Source organism: Chelonoidis abingdonii, chromosome 3, assembly GCF_003597395.2.
Source record: "Chelonoidis abingdonii isolate Lonesome George chromosome 3, CheloAbing_2.0, whole genome shotgun sequence".
In the NCBI taxonomy this organism is placed as follows: Eukaryota; Metazoa; Chordata; order Testudines; family Testudinidae; genus Chelonoidis; species Chelonoidis abingdonii.
Window position 1 is genome coordinate 133,294,538 of NC_133771.1, and position 24,058 is coordinate 133,318,595.

General features: G+C 40.9%; 1 protein-coding gene across 1 annotated transcript in view; it reads left to right on the forward strand.

The window, feature by feature from the left end:
* Positions 1-24,058, forward strand: part of SMOC2 (SPARC related modular calcium binding 2) — a 184,152-nt gene that overhangs the window by 132,855 nt on the left and 27,239 nt on the right. Inside the window, exons 8-9 of the mRNA XM_032780989.2 lie at positions 7,846-8,032; positions 17,492-17,574. Of these exons, the coding sequence (XP_032636880.1) occupies positions 7,846-8,032; positions 17,492-17,574 (270 nt within the window). The remainder of the gene's footprint in view (positions 1-7,845; positions 8,033-17,491; positions 17,575-24,058) is intronic.

Below are 24,058 nucleotides of genomic sequence, written 5' to 3' on the forward strand. Positions count from 1 at the left end.
TTTGTAATTTTCTGCAGATTTGACAACTTGTTTCTGCAGAACACACTAAACTCGAGCATATGTGCATGCAGCATTTCATGTTCAAGCAGAAGCAAACCATGCATGTTTGCAACTGGGAGAAGCTCATATGCTCATAGAAAACTCTAGTAGGGGATGGTTCATCACCAATGAAAACTTAGGCAGGGAAGGTTGAAATATCCAGTGTTACAAAGCTAATATGTTGTGTTATGTAAACATCTAGATCAGGAGTCGGTAACCTTTCAGAAACGGTGTGCCGATTCTTCATTTATTTACTCTAATTTAAGGTTTCACATGTCAGTAATACATTTTAATATTTTTAGAAGCTCTCTTTATATAAGTCTATAATATATAACTCAACTATTGTTGTATGTAAAGTAAACAAAGTTTCAAAATGTTTAAGAAGCTTCATTTAAAATTAAATTAAAATGCTGATCTTACACCGCCAGCCTGCTCAGCTCACTGCCAGCCTGGGGTTCTGTTCACCTAGGCCAGCATCAGGCTGAGCGGGGCCTGTGACCGGGACCCCAGACCTGGGGTGGGGTTCGGGGGTGCAGGGCAAAAGGCTGGGTGTGGGGGGGAGTTCAGGGGTCAGGGCAGAGGGATGGGGGCTGTAGGGGTGCAGGGCAGAAGGTTGGGTGTGGGGGTGGGGGTTCAGGGGTCAGGGCAGAAGGCTGGGATGCTCAGCTCATGGGGGTGCTCCCAGCCCCCTGCCCTGAGCAGCTCATGGCAGGGGCCTGGAAGGGATATGCCCTGTTCCACCCACTTCCCCAAGGCCCTGTCCCTACCGCTCTCTGCCTCCTCTACAGAGCAGCGTGCATGCTGCCGCTCTTCCCCTTCCCTGTCCCCCTCGCTAGGGCAATCAGCTGATCGGCGCAGGGAAGGAGAGGAGAAGGGGCAGGAAAGCCCCATGCTGGGGGAAGAAACGGGGGAGGGGAGAAGCTTGGCTCCCACAGGACCAAGCTTCTGCCTCCTGCCCCTGCAGGGGAGAGTGGTGGGCAGGAGGGCTGCGTCGGGTTAGGGGCCAGGACTGCAGCAGGTGGCAGCGTGCCACTCAAAATTGGCTTGCGTGCTATGTTTGGCACGTGTGCTGTAGGTTGCCAACCCCTGATCTAGATGATGCAGTAATAGGGACTTCAGAACTACTAAAGACTGATGACAGATAAGCCTTTCTCCAGGACTGATGCACTCAGAAATGATGCACTGCTCTTTTCCCATTTTAATATCTGAGTGTGCAAACATTTACTCACGTGCATATCCTTGCTTACATGAAATATCCTTATTGACTTCAGAGTGACTAACTCATATAAAAAAAGGCTTTGCAGGATCAGGCTATGAAGAGGTTTGCATGTGCATGCTGATTGCATTAATTTGACATACTGCTTTTAGGTGTTTAAAATTAATAATTGGGAACGAGAACTGACCCATTTGACATCTGATTTATTTTCTTCTTCCTCCCCTGGTTTGCCTTCCAAAACAAAATTCTGGCAAAATCAACCTGCTTTTGTTAAAGCTTTCAGTCTCAACACAACTACATATTCCAGAGGAATACAGTTCTGTCGAAGCATCTTTGACTAGCTCCAATAATGATGCAAGTATTTATATTACTTTTGCTGTTGTATAGATTTTTTTGGTGATGTTCTTTTTATGATTTTCTGGCATCCATCTGTTGCAGTCCTTAATCCCAGTAGTTGTCAGATTGTTTGGACAAACTGTCAGAGCTTTGTAAACTACTGGCATTTATCACTGATCCTGCTAGCAAACTAACATTTGTTGACTATATTCCTCTGATACTATGACAAGAATTATCGGAAATGTTAATTATATGACAGAAGCCCTTAACCAGTCATGAGACTGGAGTGGAATCCTTCAAGTGCTCCTGTTCTAATAGCTAGAATAATTGAAGAATGCATTTGGATGAGAAATGAATAGTTGCTTCAAAGAGGAAATTAAACTGAGGAGTAAAACTATGGTCTTGGGGAGCAGGATAATGGGTGAAAATGTTGTGGTGCTATTGATTTCACTTCTGCAGCACTACATGGTAGGAGGACAAGGGGAATACAAGGAATAATGGTGGCAACAAATTCCCTTGAGGTGTCAAAGCTACCCAACCAGCAGTGTTAGAATCTGTCTATGGGACAGTTGCTTCCCAAGTTGCTTGATGGCTGATCTGGCATTGTGGGGGAACGTAATCAGCTAGCTTGTAGCTTGGGCTTGTCCGTTGGCTCTGTATGTTGCTCATCCTTGGATCTCTTCCGGAAACCCCACTCCTGAGCAAGGTCATTGTTCCCTGTGGGAACTGGGTTCCCAGGGTCCTTTCTGAGCCTAGTTACTTCCAGTTCCTGGCACTGCTCCTCAGATCCAGCTGCAAGGCACTGATGGAGAGCTGATATCCAGAGCCCTTCTCTGGGATGCAGTATCACTCTGTCCTAAATGGGGGTTGGAGGGAGAGGGAAGGCTAGTCACTGTCTTGGGCTGGGCTGCCCTGGTTACTGGGCTCCCTGGCAATCTCTAGTCTTGGGCAAACTCCCCCTGCTCTGGCCAGTTTCACCCTTTTAAATTCCCCTTCTCTAAGTAGAGCATGCTCTGCAGGTGTGCTTAATTGGCCCTGTCGGAGTGCAGGGCCGCTGCTTAAGCACGCTGTCAGTGGGTTGGTGGCTTGTCCCATCGCAGGGAGATTAGTTCTTATGTAAGCAGAGGAAATAATATTTCTAGGGCATTTGGTAAAGAAAACTGAACTAGGGGCAGTAGATTTTAAATATGGTTTAGCTATTTAATAGAAACAGAAATGACACCTCCAGAATCCCCCTCCCACCCAATAATAATATAATAATTACAAATTGTCCAACAAATCATTAAGAGCACTGGCTGGTTGAGAAATAGGAGACAAAGGATAGGAATAAACAGTTAGTTTTCACAGTGGAGAGAAGTAAATAGCGGGGTCCCTCAAAGGTCTGTACTGGGACCTGTGTTGTTCAACATATTCATGAATGATCTGGAAAAGTGAGTGAACAATGAAGTGGCAAAGTTGGCAGATGACATAAAATCATTCAAGTCTAAAGCAGACTGGAAGGAGTTACACAGGGATCTCACAAAACTGGGTGACTGGAAAACAAAATGGCAGAGGAAATTCAATGTTAGGAGCAAAGTAATGCATACTAGAAAAAAACAATACCAACTATATATGTACAATGATGAATTCTAAATTAACAGTTACCACCCAAGAAAGAGAACTTTGAGCCACTGTGAATAGTTCTATGAAAACTTGCACTCAAATGTGCAGCAGTGGTCAAAAAAGCTAACAGTATGTTAGGAACTATTAGGAAAGGGGTAGAAAATAAGACAGAAAATATCCAGATGCCACTATATAAATCCATGGTGCACCCACACCTTGAATATTGTGTCCAGTTCTGGTTGCCCCATCTAAAAAAGGATATAGAGGAATTGGAAAAGGTTCAGAGAAGGACAACAAAGATGATCAAGGGTATGGAAAATGGCTTCCATACAAGAAAGACTAAAAAGATTACAGTCATTCAGCTTAGAAAAGAGATGACTAAGGGGGGATATGACAGAGGTCCATAAAATCATAAGTGGTAAAAGATGGAAAAAGTGAGTGGATAAGTGTTGTTTACTCTTTTACACAATATAAAAATCAGGGATCACCTGATGAAATTAATGGGCAGCAGGTTTAGTATAAACAAGAGAGAGTACTTTTTCACACAACGCACAGCTAATCTGTGGAACTCATTGCCATGGGATGTTGTGATTGCCAAAATATAACTGCATTCCAAAAAGAACTGGATAAATTCATGGACAATAGGTCTATCAGTGGCTGCTAGCCAAGATGGTCACGGACATGCCGCATATTCAAAGCGACCCTAAACCTCTGACTACCAGAAGCTAGGAGTGTAAAATGAGTGGATTACCATAACTGCCCTGTTCTCTTCAAACACCCCATTTTCAAAGTCAGGATTACTGGGCAAGATGGACCATGGTCTGACCCAGTATGGCAGTTCTTATGATCTTATGACTATTAATTCATTCTCTTCCTACAACTTCTCATCTTCATGTTGTGTACGAGATGAATATGTTTTAGGGATAGAAAGTATCTCTGGGGACATCTATACATATGGAGATGCTGCCTTTCAAGGGCATATTATTATATTGCCAGAGTCATCTCCTTGTTAGATGAGAATTCTTAAAATCTGCTATGAATTCTGTTTTTCCTGTCTGTAGGTTAATGCCCTTTGTCGTCTTTCCCTGTTTGAAATCCAGCTTCACTCCTCCCATTCCCTTTGTTACTATGTGTGAGACAATTTTAAATCGTGGCGTTCTTTTCTCTTCTCCAGGAAAAGATCCGCAGTTCTCGGTCTGTCCCCCTTATGCAATGTTGCTTCTAACACTTCACACCACTTTTGTAACCCTTCTTTGGACTTTATCCAGTTTATCACTGCTTTTCTGTATTTTGGACATCCAAAACTAGACCAAAGAGACCAGATCCTAACCTCCTCTCAGTGCAAAGCAGATAGAGCACTGTCTTGAACAGGCAGCTGGGAATCCCAGGAAGTATAAAGACAATGTCCCTACCTCTGCATAACCTGTTCCTGGACCTATCATAACTTCTTACTCAGATTTGAACCTTAGTGTTCATAACTGAGAAGCTAGCATGAACCCCTCTAAGCTTAATTACCAGCTCAGATTTGATCTAGCTGCCACCATCCAAAAATTCCAGGATTTTGGCTCCCTCTGGTACTCCCCAAAACCTTCCCTGGGGAACCCCAAGACCAGGAGCCCTGAGTCTTACCGCAAAGGGAAATAACCCACTTCCTTCCTCTCTCTCTCACCCAGACTTTCCTCTCTGGGCTAACCTGAGAGTACTGATGCAATCTCTTTACATCACAATACCAGAAGCATGTCTCCTCTATCCACAAAGAGACACCTCAAATACAGGAAACAGAAATGATTCTATCTCTTCTCTCCCTCCACCAATTCCCTGGTGCTGCAGAGCTTACCTCCGTAGATCTAACACAAGAGAATTCCCCATCCCTTCGTGCCTTAGCCTACCCAGAGAGACATCAAAGTCTTAAAAAGAAGCTTTATATAAAAAAGAAAAACACATGAACATCTGACTCTGCATTAATTGACAATACAAGGGCTATTACTTAAAAGAATAAATAAACAGACTTATTCAAAAAGAGATACAATTTAACCATTCCAGCAACTACACACATGTAAATACCAAAACACATATAAAACGCTATTGTTGCTACCTTTGACTCACAACTTTGAAACTGAAGATTAGAAGCTTGAAGATAAGAAAGAAGCTGTCTCGCTGAGAGCCAGACAACAAGACCACAGACCCAACATTCCCTCCCTGAGTTTTGAAAAAAATCCAGTTTCCTGATTGGTCCTCTGGTCAGGTGTTTGGTTCCCTTTGTTAACCCTTTACAGGTGAAAGAAACATTAACCCTTAGCTATCTATTTATGACAGGACCTCACAATGCAGGGGATGTCTCATGAGCATGCCAGGGATGAGAAGGGATATGGCTGAATGCACTGCACTCCTGTGGTTCTGGGTTGGTGGTATGGACCATTTGGTACCATTCTAGCCCATGGAAATTAGAGCAACCCTGAAGTTGCTCTAATTTGTTCTTTCAGTTGAACTAGCACACATCTACTTCTGAGATTGGTGATGGAAAGCCATCTATGCTCTCAGCCTACTACTCCATTTCACCAAATTGGCTCACCTGAGTATCTGGCTCAAGTATTCTAGCTGTGCTCTAAACAGGGTTGACAATACTGAAATCTGTCACTCCATCCTCTGTTCTAACCAGGAAGATGCCAAATTCTGCTTTTAGTTACACTGGTATAAAGCCAGAGGGAAATCATTATAGCCAATGGAATGACACCAAGTTTACATTGGTGAATTTGTCCAAGTATATATCAGGGGATTGTTACCTACTGCAAAGTTTTTAAACAGACCTTCTATCCACACTGTATAGAGCCTCTAATTATGGTGTGGTGTTTGAGTTTCAATACTTTTAAAACTTTTTAATATCATTTTATGTTAATGTTTAGACCTAGTAAAGGGCGTGCAAAACTAATCAGAGCATCAGGAGCCTCCTGCTCTCCTGTTGACATGCCATACACACCTAAAGGCCCTTGATCACAGCACTAAAATAAACATCAGTGCCATGCAATCAAGTCGGCAGCTTTAGCTTTTCACAATTCCTGGAAATGATTCATCGTGTTTTTGGAACACGGCCATCTCAAAGCTAGACTTGCCTGCTATTTAGGGTATCAAGGTGAGGTATAAACAGAATTTGCTGGCCTCTTTTTCACTATGTCAAAGCATATCTTGATGGTGGCTCTGAGTAGCAGGAGGCCAGTGATGGAGCTAGAAGAACAGCATTTTGAACCACAGCTAGACTGTGCCTCTAGTTGATAAAGCATTTCATTCACACAATGGACGATGCTAGTGAGATTAGGTTGAAGCCATAACCCATTGTCAGCAGCTCAAAAATCCAGTCAAGGATTTAATTACAGCAGTCGCAGGTTAAATTGTAAAAAATAGTGAAGTCTTCTGCAGATTCAAGAATTGTGTCCTTCAGTCTTCTAATTCACTTGAAAAAGGAAAAATAATTTACCGTGTATTAGATTTCTGTGGCCACCTAGAATAGTGACTGGATATTTCACTGGACATAATTAGCTAGTTTAGGATTGTTAGAATTTCAATCTATTTTATCAGGAATTCCTATGATTGTAGTGCATTTACCACATATGTCATTAGCATTGTAACCTATTCATTGTGTTTAGTTTTTGTTCACTAGATTGACAGGAATATCACAGAACTAATACTTTATTAACCCTTTAAACTTTGAGATAATGCTCCAAAATACAGCATTATTTTAAAGCTCTTGGGGGACTGAATAGCTCAAGTTATTGTCAATGAGATATTTTGATTTCTCGAGTCTGAATCTGGACCGGTTTGATAGTGATCAAAAATCATTCTCATCTAACGGCTCTGTAATGGCAAATATGAAATAAATTGGTGATATTATTGCATTTCCTGTTGAGCAGCTGTCCAGAAACTACATCCACCATAGGTCCCCTCGTTCACAGTTGCAGCAGAAAGGCCAAGGACTGAATGGGCATGAAGACAGAGCTACCCTCATATTCCTCCAAAGTGTGGTCCCTCCGAAGAAGAAGTCTTGGTGCGGGGTGGAAGGCTTGTACTGCCTCTACTTCTTATGTGGATAACCAGAGGTCTTTGGTCTCCAGGGCTGCTAATATATCACTTTTCACCAACAAGAGAGGGGAAAAAATCTGCAATGTATTTTAAGTGTCTCTTTTCATTCCTTAGCTGAAATCAAGGATCAGAATATAAAATTACAAAAGAAGTGAATTCATGTACATGGAATTTTAAGATTTTGATTCTGGCACATTTCCCATTGATCTGTAAAAAGAAAATTTTACCCACCTTCACTTCCCACCCCTCGAAAAACATTCTAAAAGGTGGCAAAGAAAGCAGCAGTAATTGGGTATCCAAGAATTCCCCCTAGCAAAGGAGAATCCTAGGGTAGTGTAGAGCTGTCATGGTTTGGGGTGGGGAGAGGGCTTGCCAGGGGTGAGAGGGGGCAAGCCAGAGTGCATAACACATCTGAAATTTGAGTCCAGGAAATGGAAAGTATTATTGCAACAAGTCTTATCAAGCAAAGTCCTTACATGTAATAGCACACAGCTAGGGATTTATCTGTCCATCACTCTATTAATCCTGAGGGTGCTTTCCATATCCTCATCAACGTTTCACCTATTTCTTTCTGACAGCATCGTCATGTGATCAAGAACTTCAGTCAGCTCTGGAGGAAGCTAAACAACCCCAAAAAGACAATGTGTTCATTCCAGAGTGCGCTCAGGGTGGCCTTTACAAACCTGTGCAGTGTCATCCTTCCACAGGCTACTGCTGGTGTGTTCTTGTAGACACAGGACGTCCCATCCCTGGTACATCAACTAGGTAAGGAATTAGGGGTTGTAATGTTTTCATACATCCCCAGATAGGCTTATGGGGGCCAGAAGCTCAGCAGGCATATATTGGCATAGCTCCAATGGCAATGGAAATAGACTGAATATACACCAGCTAAGGATTTGGCATTCTGGATTAAGAACTGTCAAAGTGTTAGACTAGGTGTCCAGCTGCTGACTCTGACTGCAATGTCATGGTCAGCATATGGGTATCTCCATTCTTCCCTTCCCCTACATTCCTCTTAATTCATGCTGAGAAACTACAGGGTGGAAGCTGGGAAAGAGTCAGCACAGAGTAAGCCCCGCTTTCTTGCAGTATGATGATGAAAGAGCCAGTTGACATTGTCCATGTAAGAAACCAAAACCAACATCAGAAATGTTTCTCTGGCAGTCCCCACAGCTATTTTCATCGGACAAGCTTCAATGGAACAATTGCCTTGAAGCCACTAGAGAGAGGAAATATCATTTTAGTATGTTATTAATAGAAGCTTGGAATTCACTCCTCTTAGCTGAGCCGAATACATGGTAAAGTGTTCTGAGCCACATCGAGCAGACGCATTCAGGGTGAATATCAGATTCCAAAGGAAGTTATTTAGGCCGCTTATTGAGGTTTGGCTCCTGCAGGAAGACTATAGACAGCTCATTTAAAACCAGGGCAATGTGTACAGCCTGATGCGAGCATTGACCTTTAAATGGCTTGGTCAAAAGTTATTTTTTGACCGTTATATAAGATGCGTGGAGAACAACGTTTAAAAAACTGATTGCCAATGACCGTAGGTTCCTCCTACGTAGGCTAAGTGTCTGCACAGTGCAGGCGTGGTCCAGTCTATTGCATAAACAGACATCAAAACAACTTGATACACTGTCAATAAACCAGTGCTCCAAGAACACACAAGATTGCACTGGGATTACATTCTTAGGGAGCAATCTCCTACTTCCCATCCTCTGCAAGCTACAGTCCTTAAACTGTCAAACTGAATTACCAAGATTGGCCCTGAAACTGTATGATCAGCACTTCTGATGTTCCCACAGAACCTGTAAACATGTAGTCTGCTTAGAAACAGCCCTGCTCCTGGTCTCTCTCTCTTTGTTTCTCATTAAAAAATCATTTTGCCTTGATCCACTTGTTGGTGACATTTCTGTTTTGTTTTAACTTTTCGGCCAGTTCAGCTTTCTTTGCCTCAGCTCATGTGTACAGTGCATTTCCGAGGACCTTCTTTATTGCTTTCTCCAGTCAGAAACTGAAGTTTCTACACAGCTTCAGGTTGGATTAATCAAACCTAATCTTTCCTGGATCTTTCTGGTAATGCTTCATCTGACTTCTGCTTCATAGGGTAGCAGTTACATTTTATTCATATTGCTTCCTTTCATATTATATTTTTTACTGTAGCCAAACATTTCGTGCAAATCTCTCCTCTCCCCGACCCCTGCACCTCCTCCAGGGCTCATAGTTTTGGTACAAAATTTGTCTTTCATATCAATGTTTGTCCTATTGCCTCTCTGGAAAAGAAGAGAAGAGAATTGGCAGAACTGACGGTTTGAGAGATGGGGATCCTTTTCCTCCACTGATCTGTGGGGAGTCTTCAGTGAAGTGAGCACTGCACATGATTAATAAGAGCTGAACAGCAGGCAGATTTCTTTTTATCCCATGATTTTCTTTCTGTTGATTGGAGTTGCGGGGGCGGGGGTTGAAATCAATGTTCTTTTAACTCAGGAGCTCTTTCCTGCGGCATAGTACTAGATGAGTAGTAAGGACTTGTGAAAAGTGGTGCATTTGATCTTCCCATCAAACCTTTCCATCGAAAATGCAAATTGGAGGAATGACTGTAAGAAAAAAAATAGAAATCCAAGACAAAGGACTAATGTCAAGGACAGTAGGCAAGAAAGAAAAACACTCTTTGCAAATCTGTAGAGTTGTTAGTGGAGAGTAACACAGAATACACAGGAGCTGGCAGTTGTTGGCATAGCAATTTGATGCTGTACTTGTTTGTGATATGAATATAAGAGTGTGTGAATGAGTGCTTAAATGTTTCACATCTAATGCACCTAGAGTACTTTGGTCACCACAATAAATAATGGGTCTCACCCCACCCTTTCATGTTGTCTGACAGATTTAATAAGTGCACCTTACCCCCAACAATTGGCTGTCCCCCTCATTTTGAAGCCAAGGAATGATCAGTTGTCAATGAAAGCGTTCCAGAAAAGAGGTAGCATTGGTGAAATAAAAAAAAGATGGTGGAATCAGTGGTAAAAAAAAGTAGATAAACTAACCTACCCTAAACTGCATGTTCCTCAAATGCAGATAAATGGAGTTCATCCATTTATCATTTACCCTTGACTACGCTACTGGGTGGAATGGGAAATTAACAAAATAAATTAAAGACAAGAGCTTCCTGGCAATAACATTAGTAAGTCTGCTGCAAAGAAGTGCAAAAGAACTCAGTGAGGCTGAACATGAAAAAACCTGCTAGGACGAAACCTAAGACCAGTGGAAATGTCTCTGGTTTAAAAAATAAATAAACCAAGTGGAAACGGGTTTTTTTTAAAACAGATAAACATTTCCCTAATGTTCTTTTAACCCAACCATTAAAAAAAATTGTGCTAATACCCGAAATGAAAGGGACTAACAAAAGACTATAAGCAAATAGGAAACTGACTACACTATTACATTTTCTACATTGTGTGCCATTCACATAAAAGAAAACAAATATCATAAACAGTGAAAAAAGGCCTTGACCCTGCAAACACTTACTTAAAGTTAAGCATGTGAGTAACAGAATAGTGCTTTTTAATTTATGACTTTTAGCCTGACAATGTCCCCTTTCCAATATAAACCTGTCATTCTATCCCTCTGCCACCCTGTTGTCCCCAGCTTCTTGTATTTAATCTCCTCTTTCATTGGGTCTCAGTGCAGCTACTTTTCTGTAGGCTCAGCTGGGACATTTGGTGAGAGATTGACAAAAGAAGATGACAGTTTTATTGCCTTTCAGGGTTAAAATCAGACCTTTCATGCTACAGTATTTTAACACCTATTTTGCTTTATAGATTTTGATTATATATGATGTACTGCATTTGTATTTACGATGAACCTAAGCCAAAAGTGCAGACGGCGGAGGGGAAAGTGTAGGCACAGAGCACTACTAATAAAGGGGAGGGAAGGAGAAAGGAAATGCAGAGCGGGGTATCAGATTAATCAGGGATCAGGCTGGTTGCCAGGCACTACATTAGTGTGCACCACTCAAAGATTTCTCTTTCACTCTTTCCCTGGCTGATTGAAGAGGTCATCTATCAGATAGCTGAATTCTACGCTTGCCATCAAAGCAGCTTCTATTCCTGTTGTTCAAAAGAAGTGCCTTTTTCACTCATAGGAGACACACTCACATGGGCATGAAATTGCATTGCACCTTCCTGGAGCAAAAACTTTATCTGATGGGCCACTGGACAATTCAATAAACTTTCCATCAGATACTGTGAAGATAAACTAAGCACTGAAGAGGAAAAAATGTCTCACTGTTTCATCCTGTCCTATAAGGAAGAGTCAGAATAGTTGTGTGTTGCTGTCGTGGCTAGCAGAGCTTCAAGACGTTGCAAAGTTTGTGATGCTTTTAAAATGAATAGTTTGATGAAAATCAGATAAATGCATTTCAGTTAGACATATTAAGATATAATTGGGTATATATGGTCACTGGGAACACGTGTAACATGGGTATTTCTAATAAGTTGAGCTACCATATGTAGTATTACATTTAAAATTTTAGGGAGGCAGAATGAATGTGTGCAAGTATGGAGAGGGGAGGTAGAAGAGTGGGGGTTTTTTCAAAGCCTTATATAAAAAGAATGTAAGCTTTCCCCTGAAGTGCTGTAAATTCAGATGCTGCAGATTTGAACTAATGCGTGAGAATCTGAAAGTATAATTCCCCAGAAAGAGCCCTCATCTAGTTTCTCTGAACTGAGTGAAACGTAAAAATTAAACATAGAGCATACAGTAAAAGATGAAAAGCATACTAGATTTTAAAAATTAATTGTAATCTATGAGCTTATTAGTAATAGAATCAGAATATCAGGGTTGTAAGAGACCTCAGGAGGTCATCTTGTCCAATCCCCTGCTCAAAGCAGGACCAACACCAACCAAATCATCCCAGCCAAGGCTTTGTCAAGCCAGGCCATAAAAACCTCTAAGGATGGAGATTCCACCACCTCCCTAGGTAACCCATTCCAGTGCTTCACCACCCTCCTAGTGAAATAGTGTTTCCTAATATCCAACCTAGACCTTCCCCACTGCAACTTGAGACCAATGCTCCTTGTTCTGTCATCTGCCAACACTGAGCACAGCTGAGCTCCGTCTTCTCTGGAACCCCCTTTCAGGTAGTTGAGGGCTGCTATCAAATCCCCCCTCACTCTTCTCTTTTGCAGACTAATGTGTTTTTTTTAAACTATGAACTTTAACCTTACCATGTCCCCTTAAAAACAAAGTGAGATGGATGAGATATAAACTAACAAAAAATGGGATTTATGAATTAAGGTGAAGCAACTTTAATATTAAACCTTGTTATGCCTTGTCATTGCAACCTATGGCCTTGATCCTGCAAACACATGCACATGCTGGCACTTACTCACATAAGTAGTCCCACTGAAGTCTATGGGACTATTCACACATGTAACTGTTTGCAGGATTGAAGCCTATGACTATTGAGAACTTCTAACACGATAAAAGGATTTTACCAATTGTAGGTGATTTTTAAACAACTAGACTATAGTTGAAAGACTCTAAAAAAGTGTTTGTGAGTTCAATTCAGAAAAGCACCGAAAGGTTCTTTGATCACAAAATGGTGCTGAAAATCTACTGAGAACATGCAGTGTTAGAAACCATTAAAATGTCAACACGTGACAGTTATCACACAAGTACTAAAGGTGCCTCCCATATTGACCATGGGGAACCAATGAGGTGATCTTAGACACATGCAACTGCTATAAATGCTGATTTTTTTTTTAAAGAACCTTTGTACTTCCTCCTCCATGTACCAGCTGAAACAAAAAGGTGGAGTGGAACATAGAAATGAAAAGAAACATGTACAGAACAGCCCTATAGAATATAGGGATGAAACCAATAGAATTCTGTAGAAATGTAATGAGGTTCTACTGAAATTAATTGAAAACTCTATCAAATTTGATTATATATTTTCTAGAGGTTTTGTGAACTATCCTACAGAATTATATAGCCGGAGAATAGTTCTCTATTAAATTCAATAGGATAATAAAAACAGAAAAGTAGAAAAGTGATAGTCATCTATTCAATTCTAGGGGCTTCCCATAAGAGGTGGGGGGAGAGCAGAAAAAAGTTATCAAATTTTTATGAGCCCTAATAAAGATTCAGTTTGGGTTCAGTTAAAGGCCTATCTTACTGTACCACAACATATGGATCACAAGCTAAATATGAATCAACAATGTAATGCTGTTGCAAAAATAAGCAAACATCATTCTGAGATGTATTTGCAGGACTATTGTAGGCAAGACACAAGAAAGAATTCTTCCGCTCAACTCCGCGCTGATTAGGCCTCAACTGGAGTATTGTGTCCAATTCTGGGCACCACATTTTAGAAAGATGTGGACAAATTGGAGGAAGTCCAGAGAACAGCAACAAAAATGATTAAAGGTCTAGAAAACATGACCTACGAGGAAAGATTGAAAAAAATTGCTTTGTTTAGTCTGGAGAAGAGAAGACAGAGAGGGGACATGTTTTCAAGTACATAAAAGGTTGTTACAAGGAGGAGGGAGAAAAATTGTTCTTAATTCTGAGGATAGGAGAAGAAGCAATGGGCTTAAATTGCAGCAAGGGCAGTTTAATTTGGACATTAGGAAAAACTTCCTAACTGTCAGAGTAGTTAAGCACTGGAATAAATTGCCTAGGGAGGTGGTGGAATCTACATCACTGGGGATTTTTAAGAGCAGGTTAGACAATCACCTGTCAGGAATGGTCTAGATAATACTTAGTCCTGCCTTTAGTGCAGGGGACTGGACTAGATGACCTCTCGAGGTCTCTTCCAGTTCTGTGATTCTATGATATTTCATTATATGACTGGTTAATATTTCAGTTGAAATCTTGGGCATCGGAATAATCTATTTTGGGGAGGAATATGCCTGAGAAGCAAACCATGAAGTGGCATGAAATGAAATTATTAGACCTGGTTGAGCTGTTATAGCTTCTAGCATCTTTCGTCTCTATTTTGGCCACCTTTGCAAACTAATACATATAGGGCACCAAGCAGCTGTAGCTGTATCACCATGCAGGTGGTGAGAGTTTCTCATGTGCTGTGTAACACCATGCAGAGCCGAAAAACCCTGTCTCATGTACTATATGTTGGTGAGAAACAGGCTTTTTAAACTGTGGGAGCAGCTTTGGTCCAAGGAGCTTACATCATGACTGGTTGCCAAGTGTCATTCCTCCTAATCAGTCAATGGTAAAAGCAGCCGTCTTTCTTGCCACAGCTCACATTTCTTGGATTGTCATTTGTTTAGGGGGACTAAATCCAACAGTAACTGCTAGTGAATTAGGTCTGACACTGATATGTAATCCACAGCCAGCAGCGTGATCAAAGCCCCATTTTCTTACATTGTCTGTGAGCTTTCACTTGTTGGGATTCCAATGGCACTCCAAGACTTAAAGACAGGTAAAAGGGAAGCAGAAAGAGATCCTCTTTTAAATAGAATTTAGACAAGTTTCTTGTCTGCATTTTATGTTTAATGAAGGGACAATAGATTGATAAAATCACGGGATCGGAACCAAAAGGCAGAAGACCTGATTCTTCTCTGCTTTGTACCCAGTGCGAAGTGGGTGTACAATTCTACTTTTCTGATCTGGTAGTGTTTTACTCCCACTTTCTACAGATATAAATGATTACACAAGGTGCAAGGCAATGGAAAATCAGGTCCTCTCTGTGTGTATGTGTGTGTGTGAGAGAGAGAGAGAGAGAAAATTGTAACCCCGAACCTGCGGAATGCTAAGATAGTTCCATACACTCTGAGGCAACAAATTAAATAGCTTTATTGTAAATGCCATAGTGTAACCAGTCCCTCTTTTGGTTTTAAAAACATGGCAACAGTGCTTTCCACATTCAGTTCTTGTGGCAATTCCAGGAGCACTGGAAGACCCAAATGTGTAGTTACAGAGCCCGAGTACACACAGTTTTCCTATTGAGTATGATGGAAATTCTTTTCCTGTTTGATATTTCACCCGTTAATTGTGCCCCTGTCCATTTGTTGGGAACTTCTTAAATCAGATCACCGAGACTCCATAGGGAGGCTTATAAAATATGGACAGTTTACCATTCTGTGCTGTATGAATATTGTTGCAAGCACTCACTAAACTGGCTTCAGTGCAAAACACAGGGTGGATTTATTAGTATTGGCACTTATTTTCCAAGTCAGTATACAATGCTAACAACTCAGAATAGTAGCAAAATGTGTAAGGCAGGAATAAATCATGCTTTGTATCTTCTTTGGTTATTCCAGAGTTTGGTTTAAGACACAGAAGAGGCTGCCCCAGGATGGTATTCTGAATTTTGGAAGGATGTGAGCAGTGTGAGAGTGAGGGCTGATAAAATTGGGTGGGATCAATCCCCAGGTGTGTCAAGTTTACACATAGTACAGCTTGGGATGGAGGATTGGAAGGTGGCTCTGTGCCACTGCCACCTTTCTGGTCCCCTGTTACTGGACTAGACAGGGGCTGAGCTACAGAGCTGCTCTAAGTTATATCACCTGCAACTAAAAGCGATGGTGGCCAGGGATCTGACTGTTTGCTTTGCCCTGAACCTTCTTATTGTTGGCATGCCCTCCAAGCTGGTGATGGCAGAGGCATAGATCCAGCTATACTTAAGTACAATGTAGCCATCACATTCGCGATGCAAATATTGTTGGCATTTGAAATATCAGCATAAAATCGTAGGACTGGAAGAGACCTTGAGAGGTCTTCTAGTCCAGTCCCCTGCACTCATGGCAGGACTAACTATTATCAAGACCATCCCTGACAGGTGTTTGTCTAACCTGCTCTTAAAAATCTCCAGTGATGGGAGATTTCACAACCTCCATAGGCAATTTGCTCCAGTACTTAATCACTCTGACAGGAAATTTTTCCTAATGTTCAACCTAAACTGCCCTTGCTGCAATTTAAGCCCATTGCTTCTTGTCCTATCCTCAGAGGTTAAGGAGAACTATTTTTCTCCCTCCTCCTGTAACAACTTTTTATGTACTTGAAAACTGTTACCATGTCCCCTCTCAGTCTTCTCTTCACCAGACTAAACAAACCCAATTTTTTCAATATTACCTCAGAGGTCATGTTTTCTAGACCTTTAATCATTTTTGTTGCTCTTCTCTGGACTTTCTCCAATTTGTTCACATCTTTCCTGAAATGTGGCACCCAGCACTGGACACAATACTCCAGTTGAAACCTAATCAGCGCTGAGTACAGCGGAAAAATTATTTCTTGTCTCTTGCTTACAACATTCCTGCTTAGACATACTCCTACAGTGAAGGTTGTGTCACCTGTAACTGTGCTAATAAATTGGTAGTAGCAGCAGGAAGCATCAAGACTCACGACGTGTTGCATCTGAAGATGGGGATGGGGTTGTAAATGCAGAATAGATATACTTCATTATATAGCATCTATTACAAGATCATGGGGAAAACAGCACAGTTGGAGGCATTTGATACATCTACTTGTAGAGGCGATACAAATAGCACAGAGTTTCTTGTTACCATCTGTAACTCACAGTCTTGCATTAATTAAATGTCTAAGAAAAAGACAAGACATATCATTTATCAAGCAATAACTGAAGATCAGCTAAGTCCATTCCACTCTCCAGTTGAAACCATCCCAACACATCTCCTCGTTCTCCAGACTTTTCTGTAACTGCTAGTGATTAGAGGTCAGCCTTTCTTACATAAGCTAATGTTTGTTCCACTCACAATACAATTTTAGTACTGTAATATCTACCAAGCACAGTACCAGGTTGTTGGGGGGGAGGGGGGAGCTAAAATTGTTTTTCAGGAACAACCTGAATAATATGCCAGCTCCCAAATGTGTTATATGGTTTACAGCTTTCTACATCAGTGTTATGGTAGATGGGAGGAACCTAATTTTCTTTTTGTATTAGGTTTCCTAATGCTTCTTCGCTGCCTTGTTTCGTCAGTTTCCCGATCAGTATAATGGGCTCACTCATATTTTTGTGGTGTTGTGAGGATGAATGAATTAATATTTGCAATGAGGTCTTTGAAATATCAACACTATGAATCATTTCACTTCTGTCTATATCCTTGTGTACCACTGTAATGAGAATAAAATTACACAGTTTTGGCTCGGAACAATTTCAGTGTAACCATATAGAGCTTGAAAGAAGAACAAATCTAATTTAAGTTGATTTAAGTTTGTTTTTTCTTCTCTTTGCTTTCCCCGTAGGTATGAACAACCTAAGTGTGATAACAGCGCCAGAGCTCATCCAACCAAAACAAAGGATTTGTACAAAGGACGCCAGCTTCAAGGTCAGTATAATAGATAAGTTTTGCAGCACACATTTCAATGGTGTTTAACCACTGCAATAACTAGGGGGAGTTCCTTACCAATGGCCTAAATAAATAAATGCCAGGGTGTTGCTACGTTGGTCGGTCATTGACTGAAGCCTGAGAGTGGAGTTTTGAATTGAGGTAGGGTGACCAGATGTCCCGATTTTATAGGGACTGTCCCGATTTTTGGGTCCTTTTCTTATATAGGCTTGTATTACCCCTCACCCGCTATCCTGATTTTTCACACTTGCTGTCTGGTCACCCTAAATTGAAGGGGCTGTAAATAAGGGTGTAAACATGTTGTAAGATATAGTAAGATTTGCTTTCTCAGGTCCTGATTCTGCAGACAGTGACATCAATACACATATTTCCACCAATTCAGGATCAGGCCTTTGTTGTATTTGTGAAACATTAGGTCTAGACAACTGGGTTTTGTGATATCAGCTGCTGTAAAAAGGAAATTGTGGCTCATTCAAAAGTAGGAAATCAGAAACAAGCAAATAATCTGGGAGGGTTATTTTTGTGTGTGCTGTGAGAAACTTCTCTGTTCACCATCCACAGAAATGTCTAAATGCTTATTGTGTCAAGAACAAACTTCAGCATTGAATGGCATCTTCATTGAAGTGTGCATTAGCACTGCCTATCTAGAAAGTAAATGTAATTGCAAAGTATAATTTGAAAAGAAATAGAAGCAACAAATGCAAATTATATCTGGGTAGACTATAAGTAATTATATGTTATGCTCTTTATGGAAGAAAGTATCTAATCTGTGTTCTTTTAAAACATTCACGGTATCTCTCTATGGTACAAAAACCTGATTTTTACTGAAATTTCAGCCTGGAGTATGAATTTCATGACTTCTTCAAAATGCCCGGTCTCTGTTTCTTTTATGAAAATGGGCTTGCAATGTTCAGGTTTTAGATGGGCGCATCTAAGTGCCACATAGCATAAACATTCAAATTCAGCACAAGGGCCTCAAATAGGGCTTAAATAGGACTTAAGTAGTTAATAGGCCTTGGGCTGACCTACTTCACAGTGGTGAATTTCACCTGTAGACCAGGGTGTAATTCCACTGAAGTCAATAGTTACTCCAGGAATTGTTTTGACCCATAACTTACTATCCCATCCCTATTGAAGAGTGCAGGAGACTGGCCATTGCCTTCAGTGGGGCCAAGGCACAAATTACTCCAGTATTTAGAGACTCCCAAGAAATTCAATTTGAAGTAACAACACTCTCACCCTTCTCTGCTTGTAGATATAAAACTTGAATAGTTAGTTGATTGTGGGTCTTTTGCATATTGTGTCTGTGTGTAAAGAATATATTTCTGGAAAGCTAAGCTGAAGAAATGGATTTTATATTTTGTGCTGAGTATGGTGGCCTCTGGTTATTCTGATCGCTAGCAAAAATCTTTGAAGAAACTTTTGCCAGGAGGGATAATACCAGCTTTCACCTTCTCTTCTTTACTCACACCGGCAGTGTTTTTATACAGTGTAATAATGATGATTTGACCAAAGACAGGAACTTTCTGCCAGTGAGACTATTTAAGAGAGCTTTCCATGCTGTAAACTTCCACCCAGTAATTTTGGTTTAGTAGGCAGTGAGCTTTTGATTCTTTCCTTCCACCCTACAGTATTTTGCATTCTATCAGCTTTAATCCCACAAACCACTGCTGCAATGTGAACTCATAATTACTATGAATTCTATGCGACACAGATTAGGTTGCTTATATTTATGTTGCTTACCCTTAAATAACCTTTGACTTTCAAGTGCTTTGTACTATTTTAATCTAAAGACAAGTAGTCCTGGTAAAGTCAGTGCAGCTACTCACAATGCAAGATTTTAACAGCTGATTAGCAAGATTTTAACAGCTGCATCAGGGGCGGCTCCAGGCCCCAGCATGCCAGGCGCATGCTTGGGGCGGCATGCCGTGGGGGGCGCTCTGCCAGTCACCGGGAGGGTGGCAGGCGGCTCCGATGGACCTCCCGCAGGCATGCCTGCGGAGGGTCCGCTGGTCCCGCAGCTCCGGAGCCGCCTGCCGCTCTCCCGGTGACCAGCAGAGCACCCCCCGTGGTATACCGCCCTGCTTGGGGTGGCAAAATGTCTAGAGCCACCCCTGAGCTGCATTACTATTCATTATTTCTTTACTTCTGTTAGAAACGATTGGCCACCTCCTCAGCTGGAATAAATCAGGATAGCTCTGTTGACGTCGGTGGAGGTATGCTGATTTACATCATTCCAAAGCCTCAGACTGGCTAGGCATGCAACAGCGTAAGGCTGATGGTATCTGGAACCAGGGCTTTAAACTCATGCTTTCCTAAAAGAATGCCAGTTCTTACATTTCAGCATCTTCTCCACCCACTGTTAAGAAGCGTATGTAGTGTACCTTGACCAAGCATAGAATTTGCTTAGGCTCAAAGTTCATGTAAACAAGGACGTGATGTCGTTATTGGCTTTACCATATAGGGCTAGGTTGGTCAACTGATGAGCAGATACTCTTGCTGTCCCTAATCCATTTCTGCAATCCGTTGCAGTAGGCAACAGCGCTCCACAACCCCCAACACCGAAAGACTCTCATGATACCAGCTGCCCCGGCGATGGCTGCTCACTTTTGCCAGCCCTCCCAGATTTTCCTTCTTATGTAGCTGTCTATTCATAATACTGGCCCTGTCTCTGTACCTACCACCCTGGAAGAAAAGTACTTAGATGAGACACAAACTTGGATCTAGTAGCGCATTGAGCTAGTGCCAGATCACTGCAGATAGCTGGTCTTTAAGGGCCTAGGTCTGCCATCCTTTCACTTACTGAGAACTTACACAGAAGCATACTCCCACTGAACACAATGGAAGTATTCTTGGAGAAGTGCTACTCAGAGTAACAACAGTAGAACTGGGCCCTTTGCGAGTATCAAAGAAACTCTGTAATCCTGTGTACAGTTTTATAAAATGTATTACCATTTCATCCAAGAATGTTCTGCCTTTACTTGTATTGATGTCAGAGGGGCATAGGACTGGAAGGAACCTCCTGCTCACTGAGTCCAGTCCCCTGCAGTCACCGGCAACCCCATTGTATAATCCCATTCATAAATGTATCAAAGTCTATTTTAAAACTATGTAAGTTGTTTGCCCCCACTATTCCTACTGAAAGTCTGTTTCAGAATCTCACTCCTGTGACGGATAGAAGCCTTCTTCTGATCTCTAGCCTAAATTTATTCATGGCGAGTTTATTTGTATTTGTTCTTATGACAACATTGTCCTTTAGCTTAAATAGCTCTTCTCCCTCCCTGATGTTTGTCATTACATGCCCCAAAGCCTTTTGATAGATAGGTTCCAAATGTGACAAGTTAACGTTTCAGAGTCTGAGAATGAAAGAAAAAGAACAAATGATAACCTATATAGATATGTTAACTTTCTAATTCATTCAGGATGTTTTCCTTGGGTGATTTTATGAACTAGTGCAGCAGCAGTGTTGTAACTTTCTATTCCCGGAAAACCCATTTCCAGAGTGTTCTTCACAATATCATAGGAGTTGCAGGGGTGACCACATTTATCACTTATTGGAGCTGGGAGAATGGTTTGAGCAGTAATGCAAAGCCACCTCAAAAAGTTGTGTGGCAGATTCCAGTACCAAATATTCTGGCTTTCAAAGTTGGCAGGTGTATGACATTACAGCTGAGTGTTGCTATGGGGAATGAGAGCTCAATATGCTCATTGCCAAAATCTGGGTGGCAGGAGCCTTTTGGTTTTAATGATCTTTGTACAGAACTCAAACTGTACAAAGTGCTGTATTTTTGCTTATCTGCCAGTCTCAACATGAGGTCAAGTTTTATCTCATACATGTATCTACACACTCCACATCTTCATATGGACTTATGTAGGACATAAGATGTGCATAGTCCTTGTACTAGTCCTCTATATAAGAGTGAATGTCACCCTATGTGAACACGTGCTAACTTGAAATACAATACTCGATGATTTGGAAGATATTTCTGAACACAGCTGGCGGAAAATGTTCCATCAACACTTTTTTTTTTTTTTTGGTCACAAAATTGGATCTGACTAATATTTCCCCCCAACCACAAAAACTATCTGCTTTCTGTGGAAATTTTTTTGACTTCATCATTGGCACCTGAAAACTAACAAGCAAGCTGGTACACCATGAAAGAGACTGTCTGGGCCAGGATTACATTTCTTAGCTAGAAGTAACATTATCTTGTGAAGGAAAAATAGTAAGGCACACGGGCATGAACTAGGAAATATAATTAACCTGGATTTTCAGATTTAACTCCTAATTTCTATGGTTTTGTGGCTTTAAATAAGACCATTAATATTGTTTACATTTAATTTTGGTTTGTTTAAATTTCCATTTTCTTTAACACTGTTTTTAAAGTTCCTATAGCCATGATACTTCTCCTCATAGCAAGGGCTAATTTGAGGGGAAATTTTAGTTAGGGTAATTCTCAAACTGTAATACAATCTACTGGTTTGAGTTCATATGGAGATGTAGTAAAGCCATGTGCTAAAAAAATCCTGAAGGTGCCTTTTTGATTTGTGCTTTAATATTTTAATCTAATTCTTCATTTCCAAATATTTCCTTAGGGTCAGATGATGATCTCAGTTACACCAGTAGAAATCAAGACTAGCTCAACTAACTTCATTTCAATTATTCTGGATTATTATTGGTTTAAATGAAATCAGTATTTCACCTGTTATAGTTTTACCCTTCCTGGCTGTACCTTGGCTCTCCTAAAAGACCAGCTCCAGATGCTTCCTACTAGCATATTGGCTCCTGATTAGGTATCAGATTAGTTTGAGGAAAGAATCCTATGACACTTCTCAGAAAAGATCAATATTTGTATCTTGATATAAGTGGATTAACTGGCACCTGAAAGGTTTAGTGTTTAATATGTGGAGTTCATACAAAGTCACAGCATAAGAGAGATCTGAGCTGGTAAAATTTCCCTTAGATTTTTAAAAGTTCTCCCTTAGATTAAATTCTGAATTCACAGTTTGGAAGTGAAATATGGACAAGGGAACAGTATGTTCTGATGAGGACCGAAAAACAGTAATTCATATTAATTGAAAAGACAACTCTTGGCATACAATTTTTCAGTGGCTTTACTGTTCTAATGTGGTGTTTCAAGTCCTAGCCCTGAACAACTTATACTGTGCAGAACAAAACTCATGATTTGAGTTTTGTAGGAATGCGGCATAGCTAAGTACAGCTTTTTTTGGTTGTTGGCAATTCATTTTCATCCCATAGTTTCACAGGGATAAGTTAGTCTTCACTTCCTCTCCACGTAGAATGTTGCCAATATTGAATGGCAGTCAGTCTTCAGGCACATTCTTAAGTGTTTTAATGCTTAGTACTTTGCTTATTTTTAAAAGCATCAATTAAGTGAATATTTCTGAACAGAGAGTATATTCCTATGAAATTCTGATTGTCAAGGCAATTGCTCGACTGGCACAATTCTTTCTCCGCTGAATTGTGAATGTACGAGGATTATGTTTTTATGATATAACCAACGTTTTTAGTGACTGAGCTAATATTTTAAATATCCATTTCTGTTACTAAGTCTTAAGCTCTGAGGGGCCCAATCTAGAAGTTCCCTGGCAAAACAGCCAGTGAAGTTGATGAGTGTTTTGCCTGAGCTCTATACTTATCTTCCTGAGACCTATACCTATCTTCTTAGCAAGAGAAGAACCGATAACTTGCATAACTGGTAAATGCTGTCTGTGTTTGAGACCCGTCTATTTATTTAAAAGTTGAATCCACAGCTATAGCATGTAGTGATACAAAGTGACAACGCTATCCTTTGCACACATTGAAACTGGGTACAAATCACAGGAACAGCGAGTTTGGACTAGAACGCTGAAGACAATAGGGCAAGATAGGTATGAAATATGTGGTTTGGTTGCAGAGGCAAATGAGGGCTGTGGAAATTCTGAATGCAGTAGAATAAATGTTTCACTGCGCAAGGTGGGGAGGACATGGAGAGTCTGCACAGAGCATCCATACTTCCTGGGGAGTAGTCTGAGCATTGCTCAGCAAGGCTCCGTACACCCCAGTACAGTGTGGGACTGAAGCAGCCATAAGCCCTACATTCTCTGAGTCTGCAATAGTAGCTCCAGAGCAGCCGAATCAGGGAAGAGGATTCTGTCCTCATCAGCCTATGCCTGTTTAGCTGGGCTTTGTGCTGGGAAGAGGATCTGGCTCTAATCTCATTAAGCTGATCATTATTTTCTTGATCTTACCATGGGCAGATCAAGGAGGAGTATTTGAAGAAGAGAGAGAACAGAAAATACAACAACAAAACAAAATAGAACACAGTGTTACTATTTTTTGATATAATACCTGGATTGTAATAGCAATATAACACTTTAGGTGTTCAGGCTTTAGGTTATACAGGAAGCCAAAGCCTGTAGTTATTTTTCAAGGCTCTGTAACTCTCATTCAGTATTCTTG